This window comes from Elgaria multicarinata, chromosome 20 (assembly GCF_023053635.1).
Source record: "Elgaria multicarinata webbii isolate HBS135686 ecotype San Diego chromosome 20, rElgMul1.1.pri, whole genome shotgun sequence".
Lineage (NCBI taxonomy): Eukaryota > Metazoa > Chordata > Lepidosauria > Squamata > Anguidae > Elgaria > Elgaria multicarinata.
The window spans coordinates 1,876,743-1,891,290 of record NC_086190.1 but is presented as its reverse complement, the minus strand read 5'-3'; the positions used below and the strand labels follow the sequence as shown (position 1 = coordinate 1,891,290).

At 45.3% G+C, this 14,548-nt stretch overlaps 1 protein-coding gene across 1 annotated transcript in view; it reads right to left on the bottom strand.

The window, feature by feature from the left end:
- The window catches only part of DNAJC11 (DnaJ heat shock protein family (Hsp40) member C11), a 68,841-nt gene that overhangs the window by 36,867 nt on the left and 17,426 nt on the right, over positions 1 to 14,548 (bottom strand). Inside the window, exon 3 of the mRNA XM_063145495.1 lies at positions 8,040 to 8,113. Within this exon, the coding sequence (XP_063001565.1) occupies positions 8,040 to 8,113 (74 nt within the window). The remainder of the gene's footprint in view (positions 1 to 8,039; positions 8,114 to 14,548) is intronic.

Sequence of the window (14,548 nt, the reverse complement as noted above, 5' to 3'; positions counted from 1 at the left end):
GCTTTCGAACCTCTCTCTTCCCTTCGCAACGTCCTCTCTCTAAATCAAGACACAGAGCTTTGATTGTTTTATTTAGAGTTCCAGTAAAGGAACACATGGCTCAGCAAGGCTAGTGGGCCAGCCCACACAAAATATGGCATTCTCATGCCTCTCTGGAGCTGGGCACCGCTCTGGGTCTTACTTTGGTTTCATTCGATAGCTGTTTTCGTTCTTTATTTTAAAAAGATTTATACGTTTATACGTTTTAGGTCTAATGTTTGAACTGCCCAGAGAGCATCAGCTATTGGACAGCACAAAAATATAGTAAGTAAGTAGATAACAAAAGAGGCCAATCAAAAGAGACCACATCACGCCAGTCCTTTTCCAGCTTCATTGGCTGCCAGTCCAGGTCCGGGCCCGATTCAAAGTGCTGGTATTAACATTTAAAGCCCTAAACGGCTTGGGGCCAGGCTATCTGAAGGAACGCCTCCTCCCATATGTACCTGCCCAGACCCTAAGGTCATCCTCAGGGGTCCTTCTCCGCGAGCCCCTGCCAAAGGAAGTGAGGCAGGTGGCTACCAGGAGCAGGGCCTTCTCTGCTGTGGCACCCCGGCTGTGGAATGAGCTCCCTAAGGAGGTTCGCTTGGCACCTACATTATATGCTTTTAGATGCCAGGTGAAGACCTTTTTATTCTCCCAGCATTTTAACAGTCTATAAATAAATTTTAACTTGGTGTTTTAAATTTGTAATTTTGCATTGCTGCTGTTTTTATCTGGTTGAGCTTTTATATTGTATTTTATAGTATGGTTTTATACTGTTGTTATACTTTGAATGTTTTTAATTTTTGTGAACTGCCCAGAGAGCTCCAGCTATTGGGCGGTATAGAAATGTAATAAATAAATAAATAAATAAACAAACTACAGAACCGTGGCTTGATATGTAGCCAAGCACATTGGGATCTGGCCAGCTCTTGGATAGGGTAACACAGCCTTCCTCAACCTGGGGCGCTCCAGATGTGTTGTAGTCCAACACATCTGGAGCGCCCCAGGTTGAGGAAGGCTGGGGTAACACCTTCCCCACACCCCCAAGAATGCGGCCTAAGAGATGTGATGGCCTCAACACAAAACTCCAGGAATAAATTGGGGGGGGATGGCTTTTTCCATTCTCCCCCCCCCCGGAATTTTAGGAAAATGGGGGGGAGAAATGTTTCCTCCTTAATTTCTCCATTCCAGCCCCCCCCCCCCCCCCCCAAGCCTTCATGTCTCTATGCTGCCTTGAGTTCTAGCTTGGAAGGAAGCTGGGATATAAACAATTAAAAATAGAGAACCAACACAGAACAAAGCCAGGGCCAATTCTGCTAGCCGAAGGCAGGGGCAGAACCAAGGATAATCTTTGCAAAATATTATTTGTCTAAAAAAGGGTTTAATGAAAGTGCCTACGCGTTTCGGACAAAAACCGTCCTTCCTCAGGGCTTATTCAACAAGGTTTTTACAGTCGTTTGCTCAATGAAATCATAGGCCTTGTTTTTTCACTCCCTCACGGGGTTTCCCTTCTCTTCCTGCACCAATTCCGCTAGCACCTGGATGTTTGCACCTGTGATAACAATCCTTAGTGCTTTTTAGAGCATTTCACTTACATTATATTAGCACTCCTTAGAACCCTGCACGGTAGGCCAGTATTACTGTCTCCATATTGCAAATGTGGGCCTGAGGTGGGCGCAAGGAGGGGCACTTGCCTACAAGAGCAAGTGAGTTGGTGGAAAAGCTAATATATGAACCGGGGACTTCTGGGCTCATACTTAGTTACCACTAAAGAGTAACTCCAAATGCAACGGGTGCCCACAGCGGCCGAGGAACATGGGGAAAGAGTTGCCGTTCCCAAGGAAGATGCTAAGTTTCAAGGAAATGAGAAATATAGCTTTCCCCGGAGTGGAAACATTTCCTCCATCATCATCATCATTATTATTATTATTATTATTATTATTATTTATATCCTGCCTTTTCCCCAGTACTGGGACTTTGGCTGCAGAGATCCCTGATGATTGAACTGCAGAGTTCACCAAGACTGCAAACAGGTTGCAGTAGAAATTTAAAGGCATGAGTTTGGGAAAGAAATCTCTCTCTCTCTCTCACACACACACACACACACACACCAAACTCTAAAACGACTTGATGGAAAGGCGGGGATTAAATCAGCAAGGTCTGGCAAGGCCAGAAAAGGTGAGATTTGTTGTGCCGAATCCAAACCGCTTAACCTCTCCAAGCCTGAATTAAAGACTTTAAATTACTTTATCTCTGACATTCCTTGTGGCAGAAGGAAGCAAAAACGGCTCCAAGGGTCTCAATTCACTCGAATTCTAGTCATCAGATTATAAAGCAAGTTACACATTCCAAACACATCCGACAGGACTAACTGCAAGGTTAAGAACGCCGGCCTGCTGGCATCCTAATGTGCCAGGAAGAGCCCAGTCTGTCTTTCCCGTTCACACTGGTGTTTTTTACTGGTGATTTCTTGGAGGCCCTCTGTTTGTACTTATTTGCTAAATGTTTGTATCCAGCCCTTTCTCCAATGGCAGCATCGAAGCCTCCCAACAAGTCAGGCTATGAGAGACTTGCCCAGGAGCAAAGAGCTCCATAAGCCAAGCGTAGTCACAAACTGGATTTTCTGCACCTAAATCCTCTGACTCTATTATTTATTATTACGCTTGTTGCTGTGCAGTGCCTCAAAGCTAGATCCTGTGCCCATCCAACAGGTTTTTCTCCCATCAACCAGGCCTCCAGTTTAGTGGTCATAGAATCATAGAATAGTAGAGTTGGAAGGGGCCTATAAGGCCATCGAGTCCAACCCCTCTGCTCAATGCTGCTGCTTAATGCCGGTCCGGTTCATAACAAGATATCTATCAGCCATGATTTAATTGTGGATGAGCCAACTGGCCTGGTATGTGTCCCAGAGACCTGGGTGGAGGAGATGATCAGATTGGAGGAGCATTGTCCACCTGGGTTTGTCGGGTGGTGGGGAGGGAAGTCGCTGTCATTTATAGGGATTCCATCTCCCTCTTTGAAGACCTGTCAAATCAAGTCCTGGTTTTCACTATGTGCATGTACCTTGTGATTGGCTTGACAGACAGATTAGGGATTCTGTTGTGTATCAACAACCCCACTGCCCATCAATCTACGTGCCTGAGTTGGTGGAGGTGGCCTCAGGTGAAGGAAGCTCCCAGGACAATTCATGCTAGGGCTGTGTTGGGGAGGACCAGCTCAGGACTTCATGGCTGCCATGACAACCATGAGGTTACTTCAAGACACTACCATGACAACCATGGGGACACAGACTGCAGATCTGGTATTTTCAAGTGATCAGGGCATGGTGATCTGGAATTGGGAGGGGGTCCTCCATTATTTATTTTAAAATGTTCAAAATGTTCAAAACCACATCTTCATCTCCCCACCCACCCCAAATGGATTTCAGGTTGATATACATGCAATTCTTTGACCCCATTGTCATGGTCACTTCCTGATGAGATGAAGATCGGGAGAAGTAATTCCATTAAGATGGTCCACCTCTATGGGATCCAAGTGATTCCTGAATATTCTTGGGGAGTTCCCAGTTGTCATGGCTAGAGCTTTTGTTGAAGCCCTGGTCTCACCATGGATGGGTTGTTGACACAACTGCTGCTAAACATTCTCTCCCACAATGTAGAACCTACCTGTGTAATACGCAGCCCTGGGAACAGTGCACAAGAAACAGCCCTAGAGACTGGGAGTGAGATGTCTCGGTAGAGGACCTCTCTCTTTTGACCTTGCTGCATCCGACTACATCACAGATGAGTCTGTCAGTGCACCTGGGCACTGGTGGTATAGCCCATTGGCTTCTGAAAATTTTCTACTGGGTAGTGGCACAATTCCATCCCAGCTGCATGTCTGAATTAGCCAAAATGCTAATATTCTGGGTGGATGCCCTGTCCCCAAAGATCAAGTCTTGCAGAACGTGCACACATTTGGACGGGCGTCTTGCTTCTTGGGCCAGGGGAACTCTCCAAGGGAAGAAATAAAGGCGTGATGGCAGCCATACTAAAACAGACATCTGCTCAATCCAGGCAATAATGTTTACAGAAGGCACCCGATTATTTCTCCACCCGGCTAGACAAATCTCAGCTCCTGGCAACAGTGTGACATGGAAGTCAAAGCAGCTCCATCTCTGGTCTGAGGGATTATTATTTGAGACCTGCGGGCTGAGGAGGTCACATCAAAGATTAGTGATGGACTCAGCCGCTTTCTGAAGGCAGCAGATGGCCACTGTGTGAACGTTGGCGAGAGGGTGCTGCTGCACTAGTGTCTGGCTTGAGGGTTTACCACGAGCATTTGGCTGAGCACTGCGAGGAACATGGTGCTGGACTTGACAGGCCATTGGTCTGATCCAGCCGGGCTCTTGTAGTGCTCCCAGTTAATTCTTTTTATTATTTCCCACATTTATAATGGCAACATTCTTCTTATTGGTCTTCCTGCTTCCAAAACCTCTTCACTCAGTCTTAAATACAGCTGCTGGTTGGATGTTTGCTACTCAGTATCTGGACAGTATCACTCCTTTGCTCTGTTTGCGTCACTGGCCTCCTTCCTCTTCTCTCCAACACATTTAGCTTTTTTTACCTTTTTCCCAATGTCTCTGCGGCCTTGTTCCTCTAGATCGACCTTCTCTTTCTCTATAGCCTCCTCTTTGGAACCTCCACCCTACACATACCAATCTTCTTGATCAATCTAAAATACCCCTCTCTATTTTCCTTCACCCCTTCCAGCTTTTATAGAATCATATAATAGTAGAGTGGGAAGGGGCCTCTAAGGCCATCGAGTCCAACCCCCTGCTTACTGCAGGAATCCACCTTAGGAATCCACCCTGACAGAAGGCTGTCCAGTGGCCTCTTGAAGGCCACTCATGCGAATCATAGAATAGTAGAGTTGGAAGGGGCCAAAAAGGCCATCGAGCCCAACCCCCTGCTCAATGCAGGAATCCACCTTAAAGCATACCTGACAGATGGCTGTCCAGCTGCCTCTTGAATGCCTCCAGTGTGGGAGAGCCCACAACCTCCCTAAGTAACTGGTTCCATTGTTGTACTGCTCTAACAGTCAGGAAGTTTTTCCTGATGTCCAGACAGAATCTGGCTTCCTGTAACTTGAACCCATTATTCCATGTCCTGCACTCTGGGAGGATGGAGAAGAGATCCTGGCCCTCCTCTTTGTGACAACCTTTTAAGTATTTGAAGAGTGCTATCATGTCTCCCCTCAATCTTCTCTTCTCCAGGCTAAACACGCCCAGTTCTTTCAGTCTCTCTTCATAGGGCTTTGTTTCCAGATCATCCTGGTTGCCCTCCTCTGAACATGCTCCAGCTTGTCTGCGTCCTTCTTGAATTGTGGAGCCCATAACTGGATGCAATACTCTAGATGAGGCCTAACCAGGGCCGAATAGAGAGGAACCAGTACCTCACGTGATTTGGAAGCTATACTTCTATTAATGCAGCCCAAAATAGCATTTGCCTTTCTTGCAGCCATGTCGCACTGTTGGCTCAGATTCAGCTTGTGATCTACAACAATTCCAAGATCCTTCTCGTTTGTAGTATTGCTGAGCCATGTATCCCCCATCTTGTAACTGTGCATTTGGTTTCTATTTCCTAGATGTGGGAAAGCCCACAATCTCCCTAGGTCATGCGTTCCATTGTCGTACTGCTCTAACAGTGAGTGTTAGAGCTTTCTGACACTGGAACACCCTTCCAGCCAACATCCTACTGTCTTCCTCGGTTATTACACTCAAACGCTACTTTAAGGCCCATCTGGTCATCTTGATGGATCTTCCTTCCTTTTTCTCTCTGGTCTTTAAGAATGTAAGACTGCAGACTGGACCGGTTAATTTTTTACCTTTTGTACAGCAATTTTAGGAAGTTTATTAATAACAGTAGGTACCAGCTCAAATGCAGGGCCTCAGAGGAATAGCTTGCTAGAGAATTCCCCCACAGAACAGATGAAAAGGAAACGCCACCCACCCCTCAGCCGGCCTTGAAGCTGCTGTAGGAAGACCCCTTCTTCTGCACACACCTTCTACCAGCTGCCACGCCAATGTTGAACAGGAAACCATCAACGGGCAAGTTGAGTTCAAGACTACTTAAAATACTGGTAGCTGTTTTAAAAGTAATACCACTGCCTCCCCAGAGTGAAAGCTATTACTGAAGTGGGACAAGATCTATATTAAACAATTCATCCAGCAGCCGCAGGAACATGGAATGTTCCTTGATGGCAGCTCCATAAAACGAACTCCGCTGGTTAGTCCTGGCTTCACAGGATAAGTAATGGTCTCATTTCTCTATGGAGCACCGGCTGGCCACAATACATCTGTGAGTGAATACCTGGGGAGGCACTTTGTATACCTCACAGTAAGGGCAGTTTTTAATATTTCAGTGAAGAAGGTCTTGTCATGTGCCTTTATCTTTATCCTCACCACCTCCTCCTCCTAGGGAACAACCCTGATATATGAGGACATGGCCAGTCCACTCCGCCTTTTAATCACAAATCCAATTTATTAAAATTATTTTTTCAAAGAAACATTTGTCCCCTGCGATACACTTGATAAGCTGCGGCATGTGGACCATTTTTCCCCTCTGGGGTTTTGAAGTTTCCTCTTTGCACTTTGCAAAGGACACAAATGGTCACCTTGCCAAGGTACGTGGGGGGGGCGGGGCGGGAGGGAAGGATCCACTCTCTCTGGCCTCACTGCAGAGATGGTTGGACGGTCCTTATCCACAGCACTCTGCAGCTGAGCTCAGGATACACAGAAAAGAATGGCGCTGGGGCAGAAGAGGACAGCAAGGCTTTCCCCCCTCAACCGGACGTGACAGTCAGGCCATCCGGATCCTCCTCCTTTACATGATACCGTCCTCCCAAAGGGGAAAAACAACCCACACTAAGATAAATGCTAGCTGGACATTTACAAGTGTTTGCAGAAGGTGACGTGGCTTGGAGTAGAAGGAACGAGTTGGGTTCTTATAGGGTGATGCAGACGACGTGAAAACTGCTAAAAGGTGGCTCTGTTGCAGGGCTTGGAGTCAGAAGTCCACCCTGGGCAGTTCACATACATTCCAGTCCAGATGCTCAGCAGGCAGGCATGGCTAGGCAGCTTGGCCATGGAACCTGTTCTCAGTGCCGTAGCCCATTCTCCCAAGTTGAGAAGTAAAAATAAAGGAGGCGCTGTATGAGCACGTGCAGAGTGCCTTCCCTCACTACTGAATAACCATAGCCTGCTTCAACCCTTCTCGGGTTACTATTTTTTTAAAAAAAACACACACCAAATGTTCAATCCCAGCTCCCAGTCTGAAGTAGTACAGTCGAACGATTCTTTCCGTTGTGCACGTCGACTCCCAAGAGGAAGCATGTCTGTCTGTCTGCAAGGAAGCCTACCCTAAGCTGTGGCCTTGTGTGGCAACGCAGCACTCTGTTGGGGAGCTCTTAGGCTGCCAGAGTTACTGTACACCAAGGAAGTTTAAAATAAGCAGGACTTCAAAGCATTCGACGTGGCAAAGGGGAGGAACATCTGAGAGAGTTGACAGGTTTCTTTTCCTTCTGTGGCATGGCTACACTAGAGAAATGCACGTGTTGTGCGGTGATGTAAAGGCTATTTCTCAGCTGAAGTTGGGTCTTTTTGATGTCCAGGTTGGAGGGCAGTAAAATTACTGGGGGGTGGGGGTGGGAGACAACAGGAGGGGAGAGCATTGGCTCATTTTTGGTGGCATATGGTGAGGGGGGGGTGTCGCTCAGGTCCACCTGTCAGTTTGTCACATATAACCTGGATAACGCCATTGAAATACTGTTTTTATTTTTTTATTTTTTTAAAATGTATACTTTTAATGTCTACTATTTTTAATTGTTGTAAACCGCCCAGAGAGCTTCGGCTGGGGGGGGCGGTATATAAATGTAATAAAATAAATAAATAAATAAATAAATAAATAAATAAATTGAAAGCAGCCGGGAGGGTCACCTGACCCTATGACCCACTGCCCTTTCCGTCCGTATCCTCTTACCTCCCAACCTTCCATATCAAGGCCTCTTTTCCCATAGATGTCATAGATGGCTCTTGTCTGTGGGTCGCTGAGCACTGAAAATTAAAACCAGAACATGTTTAGACCTTGTGGCGTTCCAGGCATAGTTCAAACAGAAGCATTCACATGCACACACACACACAAGCAAACTCACCTGCGCCCTCCAACTATATTTTTAGAAGGAAAAAACCAGGCCACCAAGCACGCGTTCAAAAATGCTGCACCGCCAATCAAGGCTCACTGCCAAGTGTGTGCGTATGATACACCTGTTTGCAAACCCAGATTTACATTTTTAACTGTATCCCCACAATATCTTTGGGGAGTCTGTTCACAGGGGATTGTCATTTCTAGAGCTGATATTTCAAAGCACAGCTCTTGGGATGTGAACGCTGAGGACAGACCCCCCCCCTTCTGAAAACACAACCCATTTCAAGATCTCTGCTACCCTCCCCCCCTGCTTTCAGAGATTGTTCCCATGCATCCGTAGGCCTAATTAAGAACGCTGTAAACGATTCCGCCCACGTCCCAGCCTAATGGGAGGAAAGAAATGCTGACCATTCAGAAAATGCCAGAGCCAAATTTCTTTAGCTAATCTCTGGGATTTAATAAGAAATCATTTATTCACCATTTCGCTTTAGCTTCCCTCTGGGCCAAAATTGCTGGGTGACAAAATCTGCTGGTGCTGCAGTTTTGCTACAAGAGGAGGGAAAAAAATAATCCGGCCAGCTCCTAATTCACTTAAGTTTCAGTTACTTCTCCCCAAATCTCCAAAAATGCTGCAAACTATCAATAATTCAGATGCATGCAAGATTCATCCAACCAAACGCAGATAACGGAATATAATCAAAAGGGCAATGGTTTCAACGAAAGCCGGAGTGGAAACACATACATCCCAACTGCCTATGATCGTGGAGCGAAAATCTGGTGAGATCACATTATCGAGACTATGTGGAACCATCACCCAACATCCTCTAGAGCAGCCTTCCTCAACCTGGGGCGCTCCAGATGTGTTGGACTGCATCTCCCAGAATGCCCCAGCAGCTGGCTGGGGCATTCTGGGAGTTGTAGTCCAACACATCTGGAGCGCCCCAGGTTGAGGAAGGCTGCTCTAGAGTTTCCAAATGGCAACTCCCTCCCCACACACAAACCGAGATAAGAGATATGCTTTTAGAGGAGATTGGGAAAAGTCTTTATCTCGGAGAGAAACATCTTCCGTGATACTTAGTCAAGTCTAATTATAGGAGAATTGCATACGGCGCTTAGAAAACACCATCTCAAATGAATTATAACCCACACTTTCTGTGGTGGAAGAAATTCTCATCTCGACTGTAATCCTTCACGGGAAGCAAAAACAGCCTGATGAGAAACGCTTACACTTATGACTGCTTCGGATGACTATTGCAATGCTGACACAGTTGGATTTTTTTTTTAATTTCCTTTTCCAGATCATGAACTTCTGTCTATTCGGTGCTGAGTTAAAAAAAAACTGGTGCTACGTCAGCCCTGCACCTCATGCCAAGACAGCTCAGTGAGGGGTCTGGGATTCACAACATGAATCTAGATGAGGCAGGAAAGAGACTGCTGCAGCCATTTCACGTAGCCGGGAACGGGGCCGGCGGGGTCTTGTTTCTCAGCCGAGCTCTGATCTGGGTAATCTGGGAGGCCTCTAGCCCCAACCCACAGCTCGGCTGTGTTGCCTGCCCAGCGGAAACAGCACACGCACCTCGCTAACCAAGGGCTCCGTGGAGAAACATTTGCAAACGGCTTGGAGGACAGTCCAAGCAGGTTCAGACGACTGTTTACAACAAGTTCGACAGAGAGAACGGTGCCCGCCTGTTACAGCAAACACAAAACTGAATACTATGACACTTCAAAGGAGAAGGGATGTGAGCTGTCCGTTTTGGGGCTAAAGCCCATTTCATCAGATGCCTGCTGTCGGTGCACTGGCTAATGAGAGGACACCAAATTCCATGATATCTAGCAGGTGCCGAGACATGGAGGTGTGTAACGGACTTACACTTTTTATCCTCACCAAAGGAGCAGGAGCAGAGGGTGATAAAAATGTACCTCTCTTTGGCTCTGTTCTTCCAGCTGCTTTTTTAAAAAATGCAGCTTGTGACTTTAAGAACTGCTCCAGCACCCCAGAAAGGGGGTTGAGATTGGGAGCTGACATTAGACATAGTAAGCATGTAAAGTTCTGGACTGATCATGAGAAAACCATGAGGCTGGCAAGGTGAAGGTCCTAGGGCAGAGGCGGGCAACTTGTGTCCTTCAAGATGTTTTGGCCTACAACTCTCACCAGTCCTAGCCAGCATAGCCAATGGTGAGGGATTGTGGGAGTTGTAGGCCAACGTCTGGAGGGACACGAACTGCCCCCTCCCCGCCAGCCTCTAAGGAATCTGCCAAGCAGCCAAGGTCTTAAGATAGCTTTCCTCAAAGGGTGGTTAAAATAGAGGAGTTAGATCAAATAAAAGAAATATTGATGGGGGAAAAGATGTCATGGTTTAACTATATGCAGTTAGAACAATGGGTAAAGAAATGGATAAAAGAAAATAAACAACCTAGAGAGTATACGAGTTTTGAAAAAATGATAGTACAAAGACAAGAGAAAGAAGGGAATTTGATTACAAAGGGAATAACGAGTGAAATATATAGAATATTGATGGCAAGAGAGGATCAGGAAGATGGTTATAAATTGGTATGGGAAAATGATATTAAATTTCAAATAAGTAACCAGAGTTGGGATAAGATATGGAAAGCACGGAATTTGAAAACCTTATCAGTAAGGATAAAAGAAAATTTTTATAAATTGGTATGGCGGTGGTACCTAACACCAGTTAAACTAAATCAAATCGAGAAGAAATATTCAATATTATGTTGGAGAGGATGTCAGGAGGTTGGCACTTATGTTCATATGTGGTGGGCATGTGAACATGTACAAAAATTCTGGCAATCGGTGTATAAAGAGATAAAAGAGATAACTGGAATAAGTTTAGAGTTATCCCCAAGCGTAGCACTGTTGTCAATATATGATGGGGTGAACTGCATACAACCTATTAAGGATTTGATTACGAACTTATTAGCAGCAAGATTAATAATAGCTAGGAAATGGAAGATACAAAGTGAATATCAGATTGAGGAATGGTATAAAGAAGTATGGGATATAGCTATCAATGATAAATTAACATGTAATATTAAAATAGTAAAAGGAAGGTGCAATTATAATGAATTTGAGATTATATGGAAACCGTTTTTGGAATTTGTTACCTGTACAAGAAATATTACAATTTTGGGAAAAGGGATGAAAGTGTAATTGGTCCCAGTGATGGGTGCACTGTTGTTTTATTTTAATGTAATGTAACTAATAAAATAATAATAATAATAACAACAACAACAACAACAACAACAACAAAACAAAAACAAAACAACAAAAAAGATAGCTTTCCTCAACCTCAGTGCCCTTGAGATGTGTCGGATTTTCAACTTCCATCATTTCCAGCCAGCCAGCACGGCTGTAGCTTCCACCAGGTTGGGGAAGAGTGTGTTCAGGGTAAAGGAAGAGGAAACGAAGAGTGTTGTGCTCAGAAGCTCAGCCATGGTAATCTTTTGTGCACGTGTGATTTGTATTTGCACTGGCTTTTTACTCTGTACAGCACCATGTACATTGATGGTGCTATATAAATAATAATAATAATAATAATAATAATAATAATAATAATAATAATTGTCTAATAGGACTTTTGCTGTAGGAAAGATGGCATGGGCAAAGGCCTCAGGGCAGCTAGGAGCAAGAGGAAGCCGGCATTGGTTTGCATGGCTACCTGCCTTTATTGTAACTGAAGCGCACTGACCTGCATGTCCACTAGTGTAACTTAAGCAAAGGAGTTGCCCTCCTGAGGTAGGCAAAGCTTAGGAATTCCTGATGACCAACCAAATCGCCACCCTCGTCAGGCAACTTACAAGCATACCTGTAAACTAGCAAATCTCTAGCCCTGGTGAGAAACAGGGACCAATCCTGAGGGGTGTTCACCTCAAGAAAGGTCGGCAGGTTCTGAGCGCGGTGCGCGTCTGCATACCTAATGGCCTCTTGGAAGCATGGCTTTTATCATGCGTAGTCAGCCAGCTTTAAATCAATCTTGTCCCCAGGAGTCCCACTGGTACTACTGATTCAGAAACATGGAGTTGGAAGGGCCCATTTAGGCCATTGAGTCCAACCCCACCCCCCAACACCTCAGTGCTGGAATCCAGTTTAAAACATCCCTGACTGGTGGCTGTCCTGTCTCTGTTTGAACACCTCCGTAGATAGCTGGTTCCATTGTCTGACTGCTCTGACAGTTAGGAAGCTTTTCCTGATGCTCAACTGAAATCTGCCTTCCTATAACTTAAGCCCACGGTCTTGGATGATGGAGAACAGGCTGCGGCCCTCTTCGGTGCAACAACCCTCTAGGTACTTGAGCCCCTTCAGTCTTTTCTTCTCAAGGCTAATATACCCACTTTCTTCAGTTTTTCCTCATAAAACTTAATTTCTAGTCCCCTGATCGTAATTGTTACCCTTCTCTAAACTCATTCCAATGTATCTAAAACCTTCTCAAAGTGTTCTGTCTAGAATTCAACAGAGTATTTGAAGTGAGGTCTGACCAGAGCAAAGTGGAGCTATCACTTCCTGTGATGTAGAAATTCTGCTATTATTGATGCAACCTAACGTTACATTTGGTTTTTTTGCAGCAATATCATGCTGCGGACGGATATTCAGTTTGTGTTCAACAGCAAGACCCTTTTCACACCTATTTATTTTATTTAATTATTCATGTTTTTGATTTCTATACCATCCAATAGCCAAAGCTACTATTGTCAATCCAGGTATCTCTCATCTTATACCTGTGCACCTGATTCCTCTTTCCTAAATGAAGACCTTTGAGCTTGTCCCTGTTAAATTCCATTCTGTTATTTCCTGCCAGGTTTTCTGACCTATCAAGATCATTTTTGAATGCCGTTTCTGTCTTCCAAGGCGTTAGCAATCCCATCCAATTCTGTGCCATCGGCAAATTAGATAAGCACTCCCTGCACCTCCTTGTCCAAATCATTCATAAAAACTTTGAAGATTGCAGGACGCAGGATGAGGCCCTGTGGAACCCTGCTCGATGCCTCTCTCCAGTTCGATCAGGAACCATGGATGAGCACCCTTTGAGCATGGTTCTCCACCCAGTAGTAGCGTCATCCAGTCTTCAATTAACTAGCTTACTAATCAGAATATCATGGGGCACTTTCAAGCTACATTATTTCCACAATCTACTAAAGTAGCCACCCAATCAAAATATGAAAAAGATTAATCTGGCAGGACATCTTCTTGACAAACCCATGCTGGCTTCCAATATTAGTGTCAAGGTGCCTACGGATCGAGCAATTTGCTGTAGAATCTTCTCAGGTATTGATGTCAGACTGACCAATCTATAATTCCCCAGATCTTCCCTTTTTGAAGAGACAACATCTGCCCTGCTCCAGCCTTCTGGTACTTCATCTGTTCTCCAGGATTTCTCAAAGATAATAAATAAGAGCGTCCATCTGCTAGCTCCTTCAACATCCTAGGATGCAATTCATCCAGACCTGGGGATCTGAACTCATGTAAAGTGCTTAGATATTCCCTGGCCATGTCTCTGTTATTCTCAAGCTGCACTCCGACTCCTTCAGCTCTTTGCACATCTGTCAGATGGGCCACAACTCCTCTTTTGAGAGAAGACTGAGCCAAAATAAAAGTCGAGCCGTTCCACCTTTCTTTGTCAATTGTCAGCATCTTGACAACTTTTGACCTCATTCTCTTTGAACATATCTGAAGAAGCCCTTTGGGTTATGCTTAGTACACCTTGCCAACCTCAGGGAAGCTCGGAGGATGGCAACAAGGGAGAGGGCCTTTTCAGTGGTGGCCCCCCAATTATGGAATGATCTCCCCGATGAGGCTCGCCGGGCGCCAACATTGTTAACTTTTCGGCGCCAGGTCAAGACTTTTCTCTTCTCCCAGGCATTTAACAGCAATTAACAACATATTCTAAGTTTGTTTGTTTTTAACGGACCCCAGAACTGTTGTTGATTAAATGGATACTGTTTTAAGCAGTTTCTGCAGCTGAAACTCTCCCCACGGCCTGAGTTCGATCCCAGCAGAAGCTGGTTTCAGGCAGCCGGCTCGGGTCGACTCAGCCTTCCATCCTCCCGAGGTCGGTAAAATGAGTACCCAGTTAGCTGGGGAAAGGTAATAACGGCCAGGGAAGGCAACGGCAAACCACCCCGCTATAAGGCCTGCCAAGAAAACGTCAGCGAAAGCGGGCGTCCCTCCAAGGGTCAGTAATGACTCAGTGCTTGCATGAGAGGTTCCTTTCCTTTCCTTTTATATTTTTGATGGTTTTAAATTTTGTATACTTTTTAAATGTTCACTGTTTTTAACTTTTGTAAACCACCCAGAGAGCTTCGGCTATGGGGCAGTATATAAATGTAATAAA